Below are 19,511 nucleotides of genomic sequence, written 5' to 3' on the forward strand. Positions count from 1 at the left end.
GACTGCGCTTTTCTGAGGAGTTCGGCGTTACTCCCTGCATGTACGAGCCGATTGCGAAGAGCCGGCCTCTCGAAGAAGCAAACGATGCTGGTGCGGGCAGTGCTTTCGACGCGAACGAAAGCAAAGTCTTGGGATCTCCTCGCGTTGGAAATGCTCTTTGGTGAGCATGTTTTTTGCAAGGCAATCTTGTGATCTCGCCGATCTTTCGCCGATCTAGTGAGCTCGTTTCCGGTCAAACAACTGTAGTGTTCTGTTCCTGCATGCCTCCTCGTGCAACGTAAGCGGGATGCGATCATAGGCATTTGTGCGCTGTCCAAAGCTGCCGGCAATCTAGAAAGACGGTTTAAACGCGTGAAAAGCTTCCCGGTTCATGCAGTACGTGTAGTGACCTTCATCTGTTGACTACGACGTTGACTACCACTCACGTTGATTACCACTCACGTTGACTTCCACGCACGTTGACTACCACTCTACATACACGCTGACGCACCAACAAAGGAATGCAGGGTTGATCGAAGCAGATTACGATGGCAGGCACGCAGAAACAAGCGCGGTCAGGCATGGTCGCGGACGCTGCGAAGGAACGAAACACTGCAGTTGACGTCACAGCAGCGTGGTTTCCGGTCTCCGCTAGCATCGTCAGCGTCAGCAGTTGCGCGCGGCATTCGACGGGAGCGGAGCTACAGCGCAGTTTCAACCAACGACTACGTCGCTCCTAATTGAAAAAAAAAATTGCCTACATGGTTTATAAGGTTCCCGCATCCGTATACGAGCGTCTTATTGAATTCGACAGACTCTTCAGCTTCCCTTTAAACAGCTATTTGCGAATATCCGTCGCATTTGGAAGCATCTTCAGTAGCTGCTTCAAATTGTTTATAAGCCAACTTGAACATTTACAAGTTTTTTTTTTCGCCTACGACACCTAGAGTATTACGCCTTCTCCCATTATAGAAAATGTTTCTAGATATCAATAAATTTTCTCCATATATTCAATTGCGAGAAAAGGAGCAAGAGATTTGCTTTCTCAGAACCTAAACTTGCATTTACATGAACCGATTCTTTGATGCGCTTCGCAGGTGATCATGCTATGACCGCTGCACCTAATCATCGATGAGCAGCTAGTCAGTGAGACCTCTAGTGAGGCATAATTTGAGGCAACTTAGATGCCTTACGCTAGCATATGCGCTGTATGAGTGATTTGCTTTTCCTCAAATTTATTGGAAAGCAATAAAAGCACGACTCTTATGAATGTATGCGAAAGTTAATAACGCAAACAAAACAAAACTACAACATTCACTCAATTGATTGCATACTTCTATTTATGGCAATTCACTGTTCAGATCGCGATAAGCATGATTAGTTATATGCCACCATAAAGAGCGTGCTCTCTATAGAGTGTTTTCAGCAGGACTCTTGATTTTCCAAACTACAATATGGCAACCAACCTGACAGCCATCGCTTGGAAATACGCGGTGTTATCGCGAGGCGTAACAGCTTCTACGAATGCGTTTCATAGAAGAAAGGATAGTTAAAACACCTGAAATACTAGAGACGACTGCAGAAATAAAGGAGCCACACAAAATTGGGCATTTCATGCAGTTTAACAACCGCTGTATAAGTGGTCTGATAGTACTGAGAGGAAGTAGACTAATGTGTATATAAAAGGCACACTCTGTAATGTTTAGTAACTGAGAGCTTCATATATCTTTGTTTTAATTGGAGTCTCAGAATGGGACCAACGTACCCGTAGGCAAATCTCTTTACATATTTCTGTGCAATGCTCCAAGCTTAGCTTTTTAATGTCCTGTTCAGAAGCGCTAGCCTTTAGGTGCAGCTAATTCCAAGTTGGCCATCACCATAGCAGCTTACTGAATGGCAAAGGTTAGTTCGATGCTTCCGATGCAAAAAGAAAAAAAAGAGCCACAATGTCTAGAAATAAGGATACATGTGATTTTTCATATCATTCTCTCATCAATTGAAGATTACAGTTCTGAACGAGGTTCTTCTTTATAACATAAATAACGGGGTTAGTTAGTGTTGTGTAATTTCTTTGTATAACATTATCGTTCACAAATATTTCTTTTTTCTGGATCTCCGATAAGTGTTCGCACTTCAGACCACAAATACTTGTGTACTACTATACCGCTTCCTCGCTTAGACCAGAGATAAATTATAGGCACTCTATCCCAGCTTCAGTTAAAGGTGATCGTACACAGGTACACACTACCACTACCCACACACACTACACACACACGTACACACTACCTATACACTATACACACTATACACACACGTACACACTACCTGCTAGCTTGCGCCATTATACGGAAACGTGAAATTTTCATCCGTCGCAGAGAACAGGGATTCTACTTCTCCGACAGTTCAAGAGCGCAGATTGACTTTCTAAGTAGAGCTCCATATACAGACCAATGCTCAGTCTTGTGACTGCTTTAATAAGAACATGGATAGTCTATATATTCACGCCAGACAGGCTGCTGCCATGAAAGCGTAGCAACTAGCCTAATGAAATCCTTCTTAGTCTATAACATGTCATATGCAGACAAAACACGCAGTCACAGAATGGGGCATATCGCTGGATTGAGCAGTTCAAGGCCGCCTAAAGCAACAACTTTTTCTCAGCAAGAGTGACTACGGAAGTCTGTTCCGCGAGCTATGAACTTATTTGGTTGCAGCGCAACCTACACAAGGACAACAGAAAGGCACATCTGACACACACAGCGCTAACTTTCAACAAGAGATTTATTTCCCGTCCTTGTCGCTATATATACACTCTCGAAACGTCATACAGCGCGTGTAAAATTTAGGTAAAAATGAACACGTAAATAAACTAGGAAGCACACGTAAGCATTTTTTACTTACATACTCACAGACATGTTCAGGTTCAGCGCGAACAAAGATAATTGAGCTCTTTTGACGATAACCCGATGGAAGGTTTACTAACGCATGATTCGCCGAATGTTGATATGTGTCAAGCATCTATTATCAAACGCGTCAGCTCACACTTCCTTTTACTCACGATGACTGTTTCTTAAAATGAAGATTTGCATTTGCTTCTCTGGCAATGGATTGCAAGAAAAGCCGTAAGCGGAGAAGCTGTTTACTTTGTTACTGTGTTCTCGTAGCCTGCATGTCATTTATGCATCTGCCTGTTTGGCCAATGTAGGAATGTCCATACCCGAGAGGAATGCGATATACCACACCCGCGATGCTATCAATGACTTTGTTTTTATGTTCCTTTTCGCATGCGCTACGTGCGATTCTTTCTGCCCTTGTCTTTCTACGCAGGATGACTGATTTATTCGGCACGGAAAATACAACGTTGATGCCACTTCTTCCAGCAATCTTCTTTAATGTATGGCATGGTAAATAAATACATACATTAAAGAAGATTGCTGGAAGTATTGGCATCAACGTTGTATTTTCCGTGCGGAATAAATTGGTCATCCTGCGTAGAAACACAAGGCCAGAAAGAATCGCACGTAGCGCATGTAAAAAGGAACATAAGAACAAAGTCATTGATAGCATCGTGGGTGTGGCATATCGCATTCCTCTCGGGTGTGGACATTCCTACATTGGTTAAACAGGCAGATGCATAAATGACAGGCTACGAGAACACAATAACAAAGGAACACCTCAAGGAGCTATATTATCTCCTCTTCTCTTCAACATGGCGATGTGTCGCCTCTCGCGCAATCGGGATCGGATACCCGACCTAGGTTACACGCTCTACGCAGACGACATCACGCTGTGGATGAGCAGAGGTTCACTAGGGGATAATGAATATACGCTACAAAGTGGAGTATTAGCGGTGAAGAAATTTTCTAGATGGAGCGGCCTGAAGTGCGCACTCGAAAAATCTGAGGTTACCCGGATACACGCGACAGGCTATAAATCCAGAGGATCGATTAACATCGTGGTTGAGGGCCAATCAGTCCGAGAGGTACTCATGATGCGAGTCCTGGATTTGTGGCTTCAGAGCGACGGGAGAGCAGTACAGACACTCAAGACCCTCAAATCCACTGCCAACAACATAGCCCAAATGATACGTCGCGTGACGTGTCGAAAAGCGGGAATGCGAGAAGACGATACCTTAAGGCTCGTACAGGCCTTAGTGGTTAGTCGAATAACGTATGGCTTACCGTACCAAATCCTGAACCGGGAGGAGAAAAAGCAGGCTAACACAATAATCCTAACCGCTTTCAAAGCTGCTCTGGGCCTGCCTAAATGTACTTCAACGGAGCGCATGTTAGCTTTGGGAGTGCACAATACTTTCGACGAACTGAGGCAAGCCACCCTGATGCGACAGAGGGAGCGCCTAAGCTTCACAAAAACTGGTGAGGCAATATTGGCTATTCTCAATATCCCAGCATACCCCATTTATCTCACAGAGCAGGCCGTACCTATCCCTCCTTCGATGAGATCCAAAATTACAGTAGCCCCAATTCCAAAGAATATGCATCCCGAGTACATCAAAGAAAGGCGCAAAGCACGCGCACAACACATTCAATCAGCCTACTTTAATAACCATATTTACAACACGTACTACACGGACGCAGCTCTGCATGCGGAGGCGACCGGGCAGCGCTACCAAAGGAGGTACGCCCTGGGAGTCGTGAACGCTATCAGGCAACAGCATATTACCGGGTCGGCCACGGCGGGATCCCCAATCTCGGCTGAAATATTAGCAGTGGCGATCGCACTCGCTCACACGGAGCGTTCACAAAGGGACTCGGCCATGGTCACGGACTCCCAGGAGACATGTCGCATGTTTCTCAAGGGGCACGTGACTGCGGCTAGCCTCGCGATAATCCCCAAATCTTTCAACCACCATCATCGCCTACTCTGGTGCCCGGGTCACCCGAGGGTACAGGGGAACGAAAAGGCTAACGCGTTAGCTCGAGGGTTCACTAAGCGAGCGACGGCGTCCTCTTCTAACCCCAACCACGCGCACTGCCCCTCACAAAATTCCACCAATTTAAATGCCAAAGACATCCTTGCTCATCAGCGTGGAGTCCGAAGAAAATACCCACCGCCTCACTTACAACTTAACGGGGAAGAGGCCGCCGATTGGCATAAAATACAGACCGTGGTGTTCCCCCATTTAAAATTGCTAAACGCCATGTATCCCACTCGTTATAGGGCCAACTGTCCTTGGTGCGGTGGCATACCTACCCTAATGCACATAACCTGGAGTGCACTAAGCACCCTCAAAGGCCAAATACCAGTAGGGCAACGGAGTAGTGGGATGCACAGCTCACCCGCTCCAACCTGGCAGGAAAAAAGTCCTTAATTAGCCAGGTCAGGCAGGCGGCAGAGGCCAGTGGGGCCCTGGACTGAGAGGCTCCGACCACCCCTCCTTCAAATCTTTACAACTGCAATAAAGTTTCTCTATCTCTCTTTAATGTATGGGCGAAACCGTGCATGTAGGGGATGACAGCAACCTTTCTATTGTTTATGATGGTGCTTGTACAATGCACCTGCTTCGAACTGCTTTCCTGTGCCTTCTTAAGCAGTCCTTCTGCGACTGACACAAGCACGTGGCTCGGGTAACCTGCGCAGCTTAAACGTGAGGCTTCCCGCCCGAAGCTTCGAGCAATACGTGTTGGCCTGATTTCTTAAGTGATTCACTGAAACACATATTCGCGATTCTCCTCTTCAGTAGCTTTGTATGCGCGGAATTAAATGGTAAAAGTGGCTTCCTTGCCATGGGTTCGTAACACCCGCAGGTTTTGTTATCGGTGAGCACAAACTTCATGTCAAGGAATGTAATCCTCCCGTCAAATGGCATTTCAAAGGTCCCTTCCAGTGGGTTACGAGAGTCACAAATTGTGGCCAAAACGAGATACAAAAACTAAAGGAACTACAAGAAAAACTACCAGAAAGACTTAACTTCCTAGACATCAATGGCCCCTTTCTGACAAAAAGTGCGGAGGAGGTTTTAAATTTTGTAAGAGCTCATGAAAATCAAGGTTTAAAGGCCTTCTCCTCAGATGTTAAAGACAATTATTGTTATCTGCCACAATAGGAATTATTAACCTGTACTGACAGTTGCAACGATACACATGGTGCCGTTAACTTTAGTACGGAAACACGTAAATCCATTGAGAAATTTTTAGAATTGCTCAGGTTTTATTTGTCTTCTCCGTTTATCGAAAACAGCGGTACTTTGTATCTGCAGAAACAAGGAGTGTGCATAGATCATTGCCTAGAACCTGTGCTCAGTAATCTGCTTTTAGTAAAACTGGACAGAGACGTGTTAGAGCATCTTCACAAATCTAAGGTTGTAAAATGTTTTAGATATGTTGATGACATCTTAGATCTTATTGAACGTACATCCACTTGTTTTGCTAATCAATGTGTTCTTGCTTTGACTGCTTTCGTAACTGCCTTAGCCCATTAGAAGGGACCTTTGAAATGCCATATTACGGGAGGATAAGATTGCTTGACATTAAATCTGTGCTCACCGATAAAAAACCTGCTGTTGTAACGAACCTAGTGCAAGTAGGCCACTTTTACCATTTTATTCCATGCATAAAAAACTTGTGAAGAGGGCAATTGCGAAGATGCGTTTCAGCGTATCACTGAAGAAATCATGCCAGGACCTAACGCCCGAAAGCTTCTGACGGCCAGCCTCACGTTTAAGCTGCGCTGCTTACCCGAGCCACGAGCTTGCGTCAGTCGCAGAAGTACTGCTTAAGAAGGCACATGAAAGCAGTTCGAAGCAGGTGCATGGTACACGCACTGACATAAAAGAAAGGTTGTTGTCATCCCCTACACACACGGGCTCTCCCATAGATTAAAGCTTGCTGAAACACTCTCAGACAAAGGTAAACCCATTGTAGTGTATATCTGCCACAGAACAATAAATCTCATCTGCCTTGCTTGCGTTTCCTTTCTTGAAAACGCCTCCCCCGCTACTTTCCTGTCGGGAATGCTATGCCATGCTGATGACGCGCATGCCAGTCGTAACTGGGAAGTACCGGGCTCGCAGCGTTAAATGGTTCAAGTATGTTTTAAAGGGAACGAGCGAAATCAACAATGTATTTTCAGCGTCTAATAAATTGGCCAGCCTGTGTAGAAATACAAGGACAGAATGAATCGCACGTACCGCATGCGAAAAAGAAGATAAAAAAAAATAATTGATTGCATCGCGGGTGTGGTATACCGCATTCCTCTCGGGTGTGGACGATCCTACATCGGTCAAGCAGGTAGATGCATAACTGACAGGCTACGAGAACACAATAACAAAGTAAACAACTTCGCCGCTGACGGCTTTCTTGCCATCCATTGCCAGAGATGCAAATGCAAACCTAAATTATAAAACCAGCCATGATGATTAGAAGAAGTATGAGATAACGCGCTTGATGATAGAAGCTAGACATATATCATCATTTGGTGACGCAACCGTCACTAAGAATTCCATTCGTATATCCTCAATGAGCTCACTTTGTTCGTACTGAACATGTAACATGTCTGTGAATATGTGAGTAAAAAAACTGGTTACGTGTGGTTCCCAGTTTACTTTTCTGTTCATTTCTACCGAAATTTTACACGTTCTGTATGAGATGTTGAGGATGTATATATACCGACGAGAACGGGAAATAAATGTGTGGTTGAAAGCTAGCGCTGTGTATGTCAGATGTGCTTTTCTGTTGTCCTTGTTCAGCTTGCGCTGCAACAAAATAAGATATGCCGAACAACAAGCCCCTATAGCTACTCTCATCGAGGTATCAGCGTCTCTCAGCTCAGATCGATGGTTTTATTCAATAATACCTTGCAAATAAATATCTATATCTTCTCCCATAGCGTATTATACCGGTTTTAAAAGGGACAAGTTAACATACCCACTGAAAATGGCATCAGATGCCGAGGTTTTTCCTGCAGGATTGATCCTTCTTTCAGAAATCTACCTGGGTCAAACCGGCGGGGCTCTTTCCAGTACGTGGGGTCATTGTGTGCAGCCCAAAGATTGAAAATAATGACGGTGCCCTTGGGTATAAAGATGTCATCCTCCACGATGTCGTCGCTTGCTCTGGTGAAAAGTGAAACAAAGATGTATGGGTAGTATAAGGAGAAAATATGAAAGCGCCGCACCATTTGCTGACTCACCAGATTCATGCTAGTATTACGCGCATAGCTCTAGCACTTCTTCGGCAATGCACGAATCAATAGACGCAAAATGCCCATAGTGCTCGGATGGACGTTCCTCCCATTACCCGTATTACGCATAGACGAACAGCAAACAGGTGAGCTCTGCTTTTGAGTATCCACTGTAATAGTGAATTTATATAAAATGGCGAAAATCTATCAATTATGCACCTGAAAACATTACACGGGTTGTTTTTTGCATATTTCTCGTGTGTTTTTTTTTTGGATTTGTTTCTCAGAAGCAACAGCGCGTCCTATCCTGTAATTACGTTCTGTTGAATGTATTCATATAGTAAACCTTCGCATCGTACCACAAATTCCAATCTGACTGACGCTGGCATAATTTGTTTATGCGAGCTGAGCTTGAAGTATTGTCTTGGTTGTCCCACAGAATAAAAATTTTAATGCGAATTTAAATTACAATTACGTGGTATAACAAATGGTTTTCGATTCTCTTCAATGCCGCGAAATTCGTCATTACCTGAGAAACTGATAGCTTATTGGTTATTGCATAAAAACACATTTAAAGTATTGCTTACTGAATGCTTACTCTCTGGGCATTCCTAGGGGTGATCCAGTTTTCCACCGTGCCATCTCCCACAGGCAAGCCTGGGTGTACGGCATTCGGTTCCTGTCTTCCCACGTTGGCTCCCTGTGCTGACCAATCACTTCGTCGATTTCTTGCTGCACACGAGCCTGAATGGTGTCCTGGTTCACGGCGAAATTCAGAAAAAGCCAGTACATGGTGGAAGTTGTGCTGAACGAGCCCGCCATGAGTATGTCTTTAATGTTTCCGACCAGGTAGCGGTCTGTAAGTCAAACACATTCCATTATTCAAATGAATGGCTCACTCTTGTATTCATAATAGGCGAAAAAGTTTCATTACAGATTTTGTGTTTTAAGTACATATGAAGCAAATACCGGATCTTCACAAGCTAGGCATTTTTACATCAATGGTGTGATGAGGCACAAAATTCGATATGCCTCAGCTTGGAAGCTTGCAATTGTTGGTGATTCATTCGAAAAAGGACAGAGCTAAAACAAACACAGGGACACGAGAGAACGACACGCACGCAGCTCTGACTGGATGCTGTAAGTCAGCGCTGTGTGCGTGTCGCTCTCTCGTCTCCTTATCTTTTTTGTGATGTGTCTTTTTTTCGATATTCCATTTGGACTCCTTTGAACTGTAGGCGTACAGAACAACGAGCCCTACAGCACCTCTCAGAGTACACCATTCAAATGAAATGTACATCAAGATATCTATCTTAAACCTACATTGTGGACAATGCATCCACATTCCATCGTCATTTTTATACACTCATAATCATTGCCGCCATCTTCTTCAGTGCGTGACCCCCTCGAATAAAGCGTTAAACTAGCGATGTACATAAATTATTACACGTGAAATTTATTGCAGTCCTCTACTCATTGATCTTCCCTATAAAATTCTTCGAGGCGCCACTCACCCCTCCTTTCTACAACACTAAACCAATAACGTTGTGGACCTTCCCCATTCACAATCTGTTCGTAACTCAGGGCTCGCTCTTGGACCATCAGCGCTTTTCAAGGCGACCCGTACACGATCGCTGGTCTCTATGGAGAGGATGTCGGAAGCGGGGTGGGCAGGTATGACTGAGTTTGTTTAACTAATGGAACGATGCACACATGCTTATTAAACGTCACCTTCTAATACAAAGATATTGCGAACACCTTGTGTCTCAGCCTCTCAGCTATGAGCAAGTCTGGCCTAACTGGTCTGCATTCCAGCAGTAGCTTCGGCGGAATTTCGGTGCCTCAACGTCCCGCTATGAAGTCCCAAGCTATGCCTATTGGATGCTTGAAACTTGCTGGAGAGACTCACGCGTTAACATTTAAGATGACTGCCGTTTCTACTACCTCTCGACTCCACAATGAAAGAGCTGCATCGTCTTCTTCACTCGCCGAAAATTGCATGTGACTATAGTATTCTTTCGTGTCCTAATTGAATAGGGTATAAAATAGTACCAGATGCGCTTGGAACTAAATCTTGTGTAACAGCTTGCGCATAATTGTCTGAAGCAAATTCTTCCCAATTTCTGCATCAGAGCGCGCGTTTAGACATTTTCGCCTTCCTCACCTTTGTTTCTATATTTTATTTTCGTACATTTCGCAGCGAAAATTTGCCGTCAGTGATCGTTGTTCCCGTTTTCTAACTAGGAGCGCTCCCCGGATAGCCAAGCTTGCCCAGACTCTGTCGCGTCCTCATTAGGTTATTCGAAACCTTTCAGTTCTGCCTGTTTTGCTTTCTTGCGAATAATGTTAGCCTGCTTGAAATGTGCTGAATCTACAAGTCATACCGATTTTTGTGCATGCGTAGAACTGTGGTGGGCCACATGCCTTCGACCTTTTCATCTTTTGTGGATGTCTTGATCCGTGTTGGGGTAATTGATTCTGTAGGTGACGTGATGAGGGCTTGAACGATTTGCATGGATCCGAGTTTTTGGGACCTAAATTCAGTGTTGAAATACTTCGTAATAGGTGAAGCACGCGATGGCAATGCTTGACTATTTCGAAGACCTAAGTCGTTCCTGCCTCGTCTTGAACAAATGAGTGCTTGGAGAACCTTGACAGAGGAGCATCGTGCCATCGTGAGGTTTTCCATTTACTGGAAGACTATTTCCCGAGTTTGCTAGGCTGCTCGTTGCTCTGCTCTTCGCACTGTAAACAAAAAAAGATGTTCTGTATTTTCGGCAGATGCCTTTATATTCATGTCCTTTAGGAAGCCGGGAATTACATCGAGTCGTGTGTGTTTCTGTCCTCTCACTGATCCTCAAATTGTCTAAACTGTATTAGGTGAATTGGTGCATTAGGTGAAAGCTGAATTCGCACCTACGGCTGTTAATAATTGCTTGAGGCGGTCCATGCCAGAAGATTATGGAGTGGAGCAAGAAAAGAGAGACCCGGCAGCAGTGACGGAGCGGATGGCTGCCGTCTCGCACTAACGGATATTGTAGTCGACGCATGATATTATCCAGTGGTTACCCGCGGAGGATTGCAATAGAGGGCCCAGTAGATCAATTCCAACTTCCTCAAACGGGGAGCTTGGAGGCAGCACAGGCTGGAGGTTGCCAGTAGGAGCTTTACTCGGAAATTTATTTTGCTGGCACGCCATGCAGCTGAGAGTATTTCTGATGCAGCAATCTAACAGTGACTTACTTGTACTGAAACCAACAGTTATCTCCTAATATATTGCAATGATTTATGTGCAAGAGTAACGAAGTCGACATTACAGGGCGTACCAGACGCAGGGCGCAGAATTCTGGCTGTCGTGCTACAGGTATGTATTGCAAAGAGATCGTTACCGGTAAAAGACGTCAGCCCATCAATGACACTGTCGCCAATGCAGCCGCAAAGAAGCAACCTCTAGCGCAAGAAATTGTAAAGTGAAAGTGACAACCTGTCCTAAAGAAGCAATCTAGAACCTAACGCCAAATGTTCGCAGCCGAGATTTTTAATCAGATGTGGATTTTGCTAGGTGGTTGGATGTAACACTAAATCATGATCGAGGCTCATTTAGAGAAACATTCTAAGCGGATAAGCCCAACTGTTCGCGAGGCGCCAATGTGTATTTTCACAACTTCAGGAGCACCATAAACACAATTTGGTTTGCGAGCAGAATCCACAAGCACAAGATAACAATTTACTATTTTGTTCAGAGTTTACGAGTAAAACATTCTTCGTATTCTAATTTTGTATCAGCCATTCTCAGAATCGCCATATATCAAAGAAATTTTGCACGTGCTGAATAGAAAATGGTGCCCAGCTATAGCTCAGCACGAAGTGCTTCCTACTACTGATCGTATGCTAGCAAACCCAAACCATCTACTATTGAATGTTTTCAAGGCTGCGTTCAAATTTACTGATTCCAGGACGGCTTGTCGCATCCATCTGCAGGGAACCCATTCCACCTCACGTACCTCGCTCATAGTGCATCGGTTACAAACGCCGGTGATGGCTGTGTGGATTAGTGGCCATGTGGGATTGTAGGGCAATGAACGTATCATCCAGCTCACCTTTGAAGCCTTACGTTAGGTTCCTGAACACTTCGAACAATCTCCATATACTAAAAGCTTACAGTTCAGAACCGCATCATCTCTCGAAATTCTGTTGTCTTCATGCCTTCTACAACCTCGTAATCCAAGTTGTCTTTAAGCCTGGGCCACTATGTGTGGGTGTTCGGCGTCATAAGACCTTCATGGTCGTTGCCTCGCCATTAGTCAAGCTTTGTTATCCGACTCTCGTCATATCGTTGTCATTAACCCATCGTCGTTACAGTACTCGTTATGTGTTCGTCGCCACGCTGTTCTTTTATCATTGCCAACACTTGAGTAACGTTACCCCATTGTCGTCATGCAATCGTCGTTGTATCGCTTTCGTCATTCCATCGACGTTGTATTAATATCACACTGTCGCCATTCAATTGTGACTACGCCGCCCTTGTCATGCCGTTATGGTCAGACAGTCGCTATAATGCATACATTGTACACCGTCGTCCTAATCCAGTCGTGGGTGGTATCATCGACATTCGCGCTTTGTCATCCCACATTCATCATGCTGTCTGAGCCATGCTATCGTCATCATACAGGGTTTGCGACAGCAATCGTCCCAAAATTGTTATTATACACTTATCGTCATGCCATTGTGCCCTTTCTCTCATGCCATCGTCGTCACTGCATCGTCGTCGTTGAAACGTCGACCGACAACATCAATATCAATTCTTGATGAATAAATCTTCATTGCAGCAGTGGCGTCATAGGTACTCGTCATTTTTCCATGCTCATAGGCGACATTCGCAAGGCCGTGCCATAGGAAAATCAGATGAGGAGTGCGTGACACATAACCGAAGCAACGAATGTCTCAGAATTACCAGTGAACGGATAAAATAAATGTGGCTTGTGAAATACGGTCTGTCGCTACATTTCTCGACTGATGTTCGCATTAGCGTCGACAGTCATCGGGAGATGAGTTCTGTCGTAATTTTTGCAGTCAATAAACAGGAAAAACAAAATGAATATGAAGGCATGGTTCTTTTCTTCGTTAGTCATGTAATCTGATTCCACACTTGGGTCATTCCACGCAAAGCGTTCTTGACCCTAAATGTAACCATGGCCGATTCTCTTGGAAAAAGTGGGCTAGTTGGCTATTTTGCGAATGAGGTTTCACTGCAGAGTTCCTGTGGAGAAATTATAAGCTTGTGTTGAACTTATCTCCCCCTAAAATTTATGCGCTGAAGCAAAAGTGCTTTGGGGTCGATTTATTTTTTATTCAATCGTGAAACTGAAGAACAAAGTTTATTTCGGCCTATTCTACAGATGTGGTTCTTTTGTGTGACCCTATGTGTGCGTAAATTTATGAATCTACCGCCTTTAATTCGCTTAGTTAATAAGAAAGTAATTGGGAGTATTCAACTATTTTTGAAATAAACATTGTAATGCTTAAGCCACAATATTACTTAAAATTCTTTTTACTTACTATTGTTTATGGTAAAAAATTATATTCATATAATAAATTACTAAATTTTCCAGAAAGGTTACTTTGAATGAGGACAGTAAGACAGTAAACGGACACATTAGTGCCCTTTACCCTCCATAAAAAAGCATGTGCCATATTTTAAGCAAAAGGAGTTCAAACGTGCGGCAAAGATTCAATTGTGGACAGCATGTGTTTTGATGGGAAGGCACCGTTCTGTAATGCATACCCGTGGCATAGGTTGTCGAATTCAAATTTATTTCTTGACCTAAACCAAATCCACTCAGCTAAACTTTTCCACATGACAAGCTGCAATGTTGGTGCAAGCAGTGACCTATCTAACATACTTTTATCCAAAGGGTCTTCTCTAATTCAGGTCTGAACATCGTCAAAACGTGACTTAGAGGTCAACCGGGAAGTAGTTTCCTGAAGAATGTATTTCAGTAGATTGATTAACATTGCTTGAGGATAAGTAAGAGCTACAAAAGAACTGTACATACATCTTGCAGCTAAAACACAATTATAACCACTCAGTAGTGAAGGCGAAGAAGCAGTAAAACTGCATTTGACGAAACTAGCACTTCATTGAACCGACCTGTGCCCTTAAAACAGGCTAGGCTCAAAGAACTACGATAGCGGCGAACGCAGTTGCCATCATCGAAAATTTATCAGGGGCTCTAGCACATCGGCTTTACTACATGAGTCATCGAAGGTTCCAGAGCAATTGCTGGTGCCCGTGTGCCTTCCAAAAAGAACTACGTAAATCGCATCGGCACATTTGCAAACAGATTACACAAGGTTAAGTGACCAACCGGAGCGGATAGAAACATCGACAACGTTCGAGAAACTTCCGAAGCATGCAGGTGCGTCCTGCGCGGAGCAATACCGTTTGTTATACGGTTAAACGTCGTCATTCGATAAGGATAAACAAGTACCCATGTCGATTACCTACATCATAAAGAAGCATCGACCCGATGCTGCAAACACGAAAGCGACAATGAAACCACACAGAATAACAAAGAAACAACAACAAATTAACAAAGAAACTAAACCCCGTGTTCACAAACGCACCTCGACTCACCTCTCAACTCAAAAGGCTCCTTCAGGGTGGTTTTTTCACTTCATAAATCGCCCTCCGCTTCATACGTGCGTTCAATAAAGAAACGCTGCAGCGCTTCATTATAGAGTCTCAAGGTAGCCCCACACCTACCTTGAATCGCTCCTCAAGTGAAGTTAGTATGTAAATATGGCTGCCTTGTGATATGTCACTTGTCGCATCGGCTTTTTTGATGGACGTTAAGTGCCTCCGTAGTTTCTTTGTTTTTTTTTGTTGACCATGCTGCTCATTTTCAAGAGCTTCATTTCTGGGATGGGTACACTCCTCTGGAGCTCTTTGGCAACGGAATTATTCCACTGCAGCACCGAGACAGATGGGCTGTCCTGTGAAGAAGGCTGAGAGCTAGTGCAATCAACGTCGTATTACTCTTGGTATGAGCCAGTTGTTGACCTGTATACGGGTATTCTTCGGGCGAGCGCTCTTAAACTACTCTCAGTGCCAGTGCATTCACGTGCTTCTCGCAGTTGATCGTAGAAAGGCGCATCAGTTCAAGCAAGGCGTGATAAATAACTGCGGCTGGCGTCCTACATATGAGAAGAAAACAACTGCGAAACTCCACTCATTCGTGCGTGTATTGCCGGTGTGTTCGATTGCTGTATGCGGCTCTGGCAGCGCGACTGCCGACAGGCCTCCGTCTGCGCGGTTTGTACTCGGATAGACTGTCACTGACAACGCCAATCCAAGACCGGCGAAGCACACTGCAGCAAAGCGAGCTTCTCTATAAACGAACAGTAACACTCACTTTAATTTTTGCAATTTTCTTTAATTTCACGCAGCTTGTTGCGCTAGGAAAAGCTAAAAATGTACTGTAGTTTTGCATGGAACATGTGCAGTTGGTGGAATTTGAAATCATAAGCAATAATTAGGTGAACCATTCTTCAACGAATTCATTTTAAAATATTTATTCTGCCTAGAAACATCCGAGCTTAACGAGGATGTAATCAACCATGAAATTGCAGTCAGATAACACTTGCATATACGCACATGTGAATGGACTTTTTATTTGAATACAAAACACAGTATAACTATCAACAGAGCATCGTTTTAACCGAGAGTAGTTTTAACAGAGCAACAGAGCATAGTTGATTGGAGGCCTTTTCGCCATTAGCTCTCTCTATTGGTCATAATGTTTTAGGCTGCACCCGCTTCACCTGTCTGTCACTTGATGTCACAAAACCACGAGAACTCATTGCCTCAATGTGACGTGTACGCGTTAAAGATGCATTAATATGCCAACAAAACTTAATTTTTTTGTCTGAATAGCCGGAGACTGCCCAATTCCGAAATTAATAGAAGCCTTTGGCCGCCGATCAGTCGGGCACTGGGTACTCGGACATGCGGGAGAGCATTAGTTTATTTGCGTATACGAAAACTTTTTGCTTGGCCGCATGACGTTATCGAACCCTTTCGGCACGTATACAACGTCACTCTGCCAACCCTTCTTTTCTGAGTGTTGTATACTGATATCGCGTGTCACACTACATTTTCATGATAATCGCTTATCGGCCACGCAAGCAGCAGTCGGCAGATCACATGTTCATCACCCTATAAGAAGGGCATGGCATCAATAAACGTTGTCTGTTCCACCCTGGCGTCCGGCTGATACGCTACAGTTGGCGACGAGGAAGCGGCGGCGATGGCCGTCGGCAGGATCGGCGAGTATCATCTCGGCACAAACGCGTCATGGGACGAATACGTCGAGAAGCTAGAGATGTTGTGCGAAGCTAACAAGATAGCGAAAGAAGAACAGAAAAGAGCCGTCCTGTTGAGTTGTTGCGGCGAAGAAGCGTACGGGCTCATCGTGACTCTGGTGAAGCCAGCAAGACCGACAACAGCAACCTACGAGGAAATTAAGACTGCGGTTCGCAAGCACCTGCATCCAAGGCCTTCAGAGCTATACGCAAGGTTTTTGTTCTACAAGAGAAACCAGGCTGTCGAGGAATCAGTTGCGGACTACGTCACGGCGCTTCGGAAGCTAGCCGAAGACTGCGGTTTTGGCGACGAGCAGCTCCTGTTGGACATCATGATGCGAGATCGTTTCGTATGCGGCCTCCAGAACGAAGCAGTTCAACAGCGACTTTTCGCAGAACACGACCTTACGTTCAACGTTGCGTACGACATGGCCGCGACCGCAGAAGCGACAGCCAAGCAACAACGAGACATACGGATGCACGGCCGAGACGAGGCGAAGGACTGCCAGGGCATGATACAAGCAACCCGCGCGAAGCAAGACGCCACGGCAGAGGCATCTAGTTGCTACAGTTGCAACGGTAAGCACGCTCCGCATTTTTGCAGATTTAGAAAAGCGGCATGCTTCAAATGCAAAAGGGTTGGACATATTGCGAGGGCTTGTCGTTCAAATGACGAAAGTAGAGCGGCCCGGAAGACGCCTGAGCAAAAGAGGAAAGTTGAAAAGAGCAAGGGCGTGTACGAAATGAGTGCATTGTTTTCACTTTGCGAAGTGAATGAGCAAGAACAGAAGTTTATGGTTAAAGTACAGATACAAGGACAAGAAGTCCCGATGGAGGTTGATTCCGGAGCATCGTGCTCAATTGTGAGTGAAGATACATTTAGAGTAATCGAGAGAAATCGGGGTGAAATACCACTCCAAGATTCTGGAACAACTCTCGTAACCTGGTCAAAGGAGGCGTTACCACTGCTGGGTCGAGCAACCGTCTTGGTAGAATTCAAGGGCCGGAAGGCAAAGCTGCCATTGTTGGTAGTAAAGAATCGAGGCAACAGCCTGATTGGGCGAAACTGGTTTAGGCCGTTAGGCATTCGCTTGCGGGGAATCGAGCAAGTAAACGAGGAAGACGTGCCCTCACGATTTTCCGAGGTGTTTCGCAGGGACCTTCCTGGCTTCAACGGACCACCGATTCACATCGAACTGAAAGACGACGTTCAACCAGTGTTTCTCAAAAGTCGACCAGTTCCACTGGCCCTCAAGGACGACGTGGGCAAGGAAGTGGATCGCTTGGTGCAACAAGGGGTATGGGAACCCGTCGCGTACTCCAACTGGGCCACGCCACTGGTAGTGGTAAGAAAAAAAGACGGAACTTTACGCCTGTGCGGTGACTACCGTAGCACCGTAAACAAAGCTATTAAATGCAGCGGGTATCCTTTGCCCACTACCGCTGAAATGCTCGCAGCTCTGGGCTCAAGCAAATTTTTTACAAAGCTAGATCTAGCTCAAGCTTATCAACAGCTAACGCTAGACGACGAATCGGCTGAAGTGCTCACAGTTAACACGATAAAGGGACTGTACAAAGTCAAACGGCTGCCGTTTGCAATTTCGGTGGCGCCATGGGTATTTCAACGAGTCATTGATACGCTGTCAGCAGGCATTCCCTGCGTGAAAGCCTATCTTGATGATATCTTGATTTCTGGCCGTAACGCGGAAGAGCACGCCGAGAGATTAGAAACCGTGCTATCGCGTCTGCAGAATGCGCAGTTAAGAGTAAACAAAGACAAGTGCGAATTCAACAAGCCGAGCATTGAATTCTTGGGTCACAGGATTGACGCCACGGGAATACATCCGAGCCGAAGCAAGACTGACGCCATCCATAAAGCGCCCGCACCCACAAGCAAAAAGGAGCTGCAAGCGTTCTTGGGGTTACTAAATTTTTACAGCAGTTTTCTCAAGGGCAAGACTGAAGTGGCAGAACCCCTCTATCGACTGCTCGACCATGACCACGAATGGAAGTGGACAGGTGAGCACCAACGTGCGTTTGAGAGACTAAAAAATTGCTTAGCTCCGACTCTGTACTTGTGCCCTATGACACCAAGCGTCCTTTAATTTTGTGCTGCGACGCATCTCCTGTGGGAGTGGGGGCAGTGCTAGCCCATCGTACGACTGATGGGAAGGAACAGCCCATAGCGTATGCTTCCCGGACGCTTGGAGCCAGTGAACGTAACTTTGCTCAGATTGACAAAGAGGGCTTAGCTGTTGTCTTTGGCGTGAAACGGTTCCACCAGTACCTTGCTGGGCGAGAATTTACGGTCATAACGGACCACAAGCCGTTACTGGGTCTGTTTAACACGGACAAGAGGGTGCCTGAAGTTGTGTCGCCCAGAATGCTCCGTTGGATTTTATGTTTGTCTGCGTATAACTACAGTCTTCAGTACAGGCGAGGCCAAGAAAACTCCAACGCCGACGCACTCAGTCGTCTGCCAGCTCCGGAAGACGTAGACGAGCCACAGCCACCTGGGGACGTGCTCCTGTTGGAAGCGGTCGAATGCGCACCGCTGCAGGCGGCAGACATCGCTGCGCTGATCAAGGACAAAGTATTATCCATGGCAAAGGAATGGATCCTTAGTGGCTGGCCGTCAACACAACTGGACAGCAAGTTCGCGCCTTACGAGGTGAGGAAGACTGAGTTCTCGTTGCATCGTGATTGCATACTGTGGGGGAATCGCGTTGTAATTCCTAACGCAGCAAGAGAAAGTGCGCTTCAACTCCTACATGCAAATCACCCTGGGATGAGTGCTATGAAAGCGTCAGCTAGAGGGCTCATGTGGTGGCCGAAAATGGACCACGAAATTGAAGAGTTTGTACGACACTGTCAGCCATGTCAGAGTAACCGGCAAAGCAATCCCAAGGTTCCAGTGCATTTTTGGATCAAGCCAGATCAACCTTGGAGTCGCCTACACATTGATTTCGCTGGACCAGTTAATGGAGAAGTATTTTTAATCGTGGTAGACGCGTACAGCAACTGGG

At 45.3% G+C, this 19,511-nt stretch overlaps 1 protein-coding gene across 1 annotated transcript in view; it reads right to left on the reverse strand.

Moving 5' to 3' along the window:
- LOC135903504 (cytochrome P450 2C20-like) overlaps positions 1-19,511 on the reverse strand; it is a 135,357-nt gene that overhangs the window by 18,230 nt on the left and 97,616 nt on the right. Inside the window, exons 7-8 of the mRNA XM_065433819.2 lie at positions 8,720-8,978; positions 7,866-8,053 (exon numbers count right to left, since the gene is read on the reverse strand). Coding sequence (XP_065289891.2) covers positions 7,866-8,053; positions 8,720-8,978 — 447 coding nt within the window. The remainder of the gene's footprint in view (positions 1-7,865; positions 8,054-8,719; positions 8,979-19,511) is intronic.

This window comes from Dermacentor albipictus, chromosome 7 (genome assembly GCF_038994185.2).
Source record: "Dermacentor albipictus isolate Rhodes 1998 colony chromosome 7, USDA_Dalb.pri_finalv2, whole genome shotgun sequence".
Taxonomy (NCBI): Eukaryota; Metazoa; Arthropoda; class Arachnida; order Ixodida; family Ixodidae; genus Dermacentor; species Dermacentor albipictus.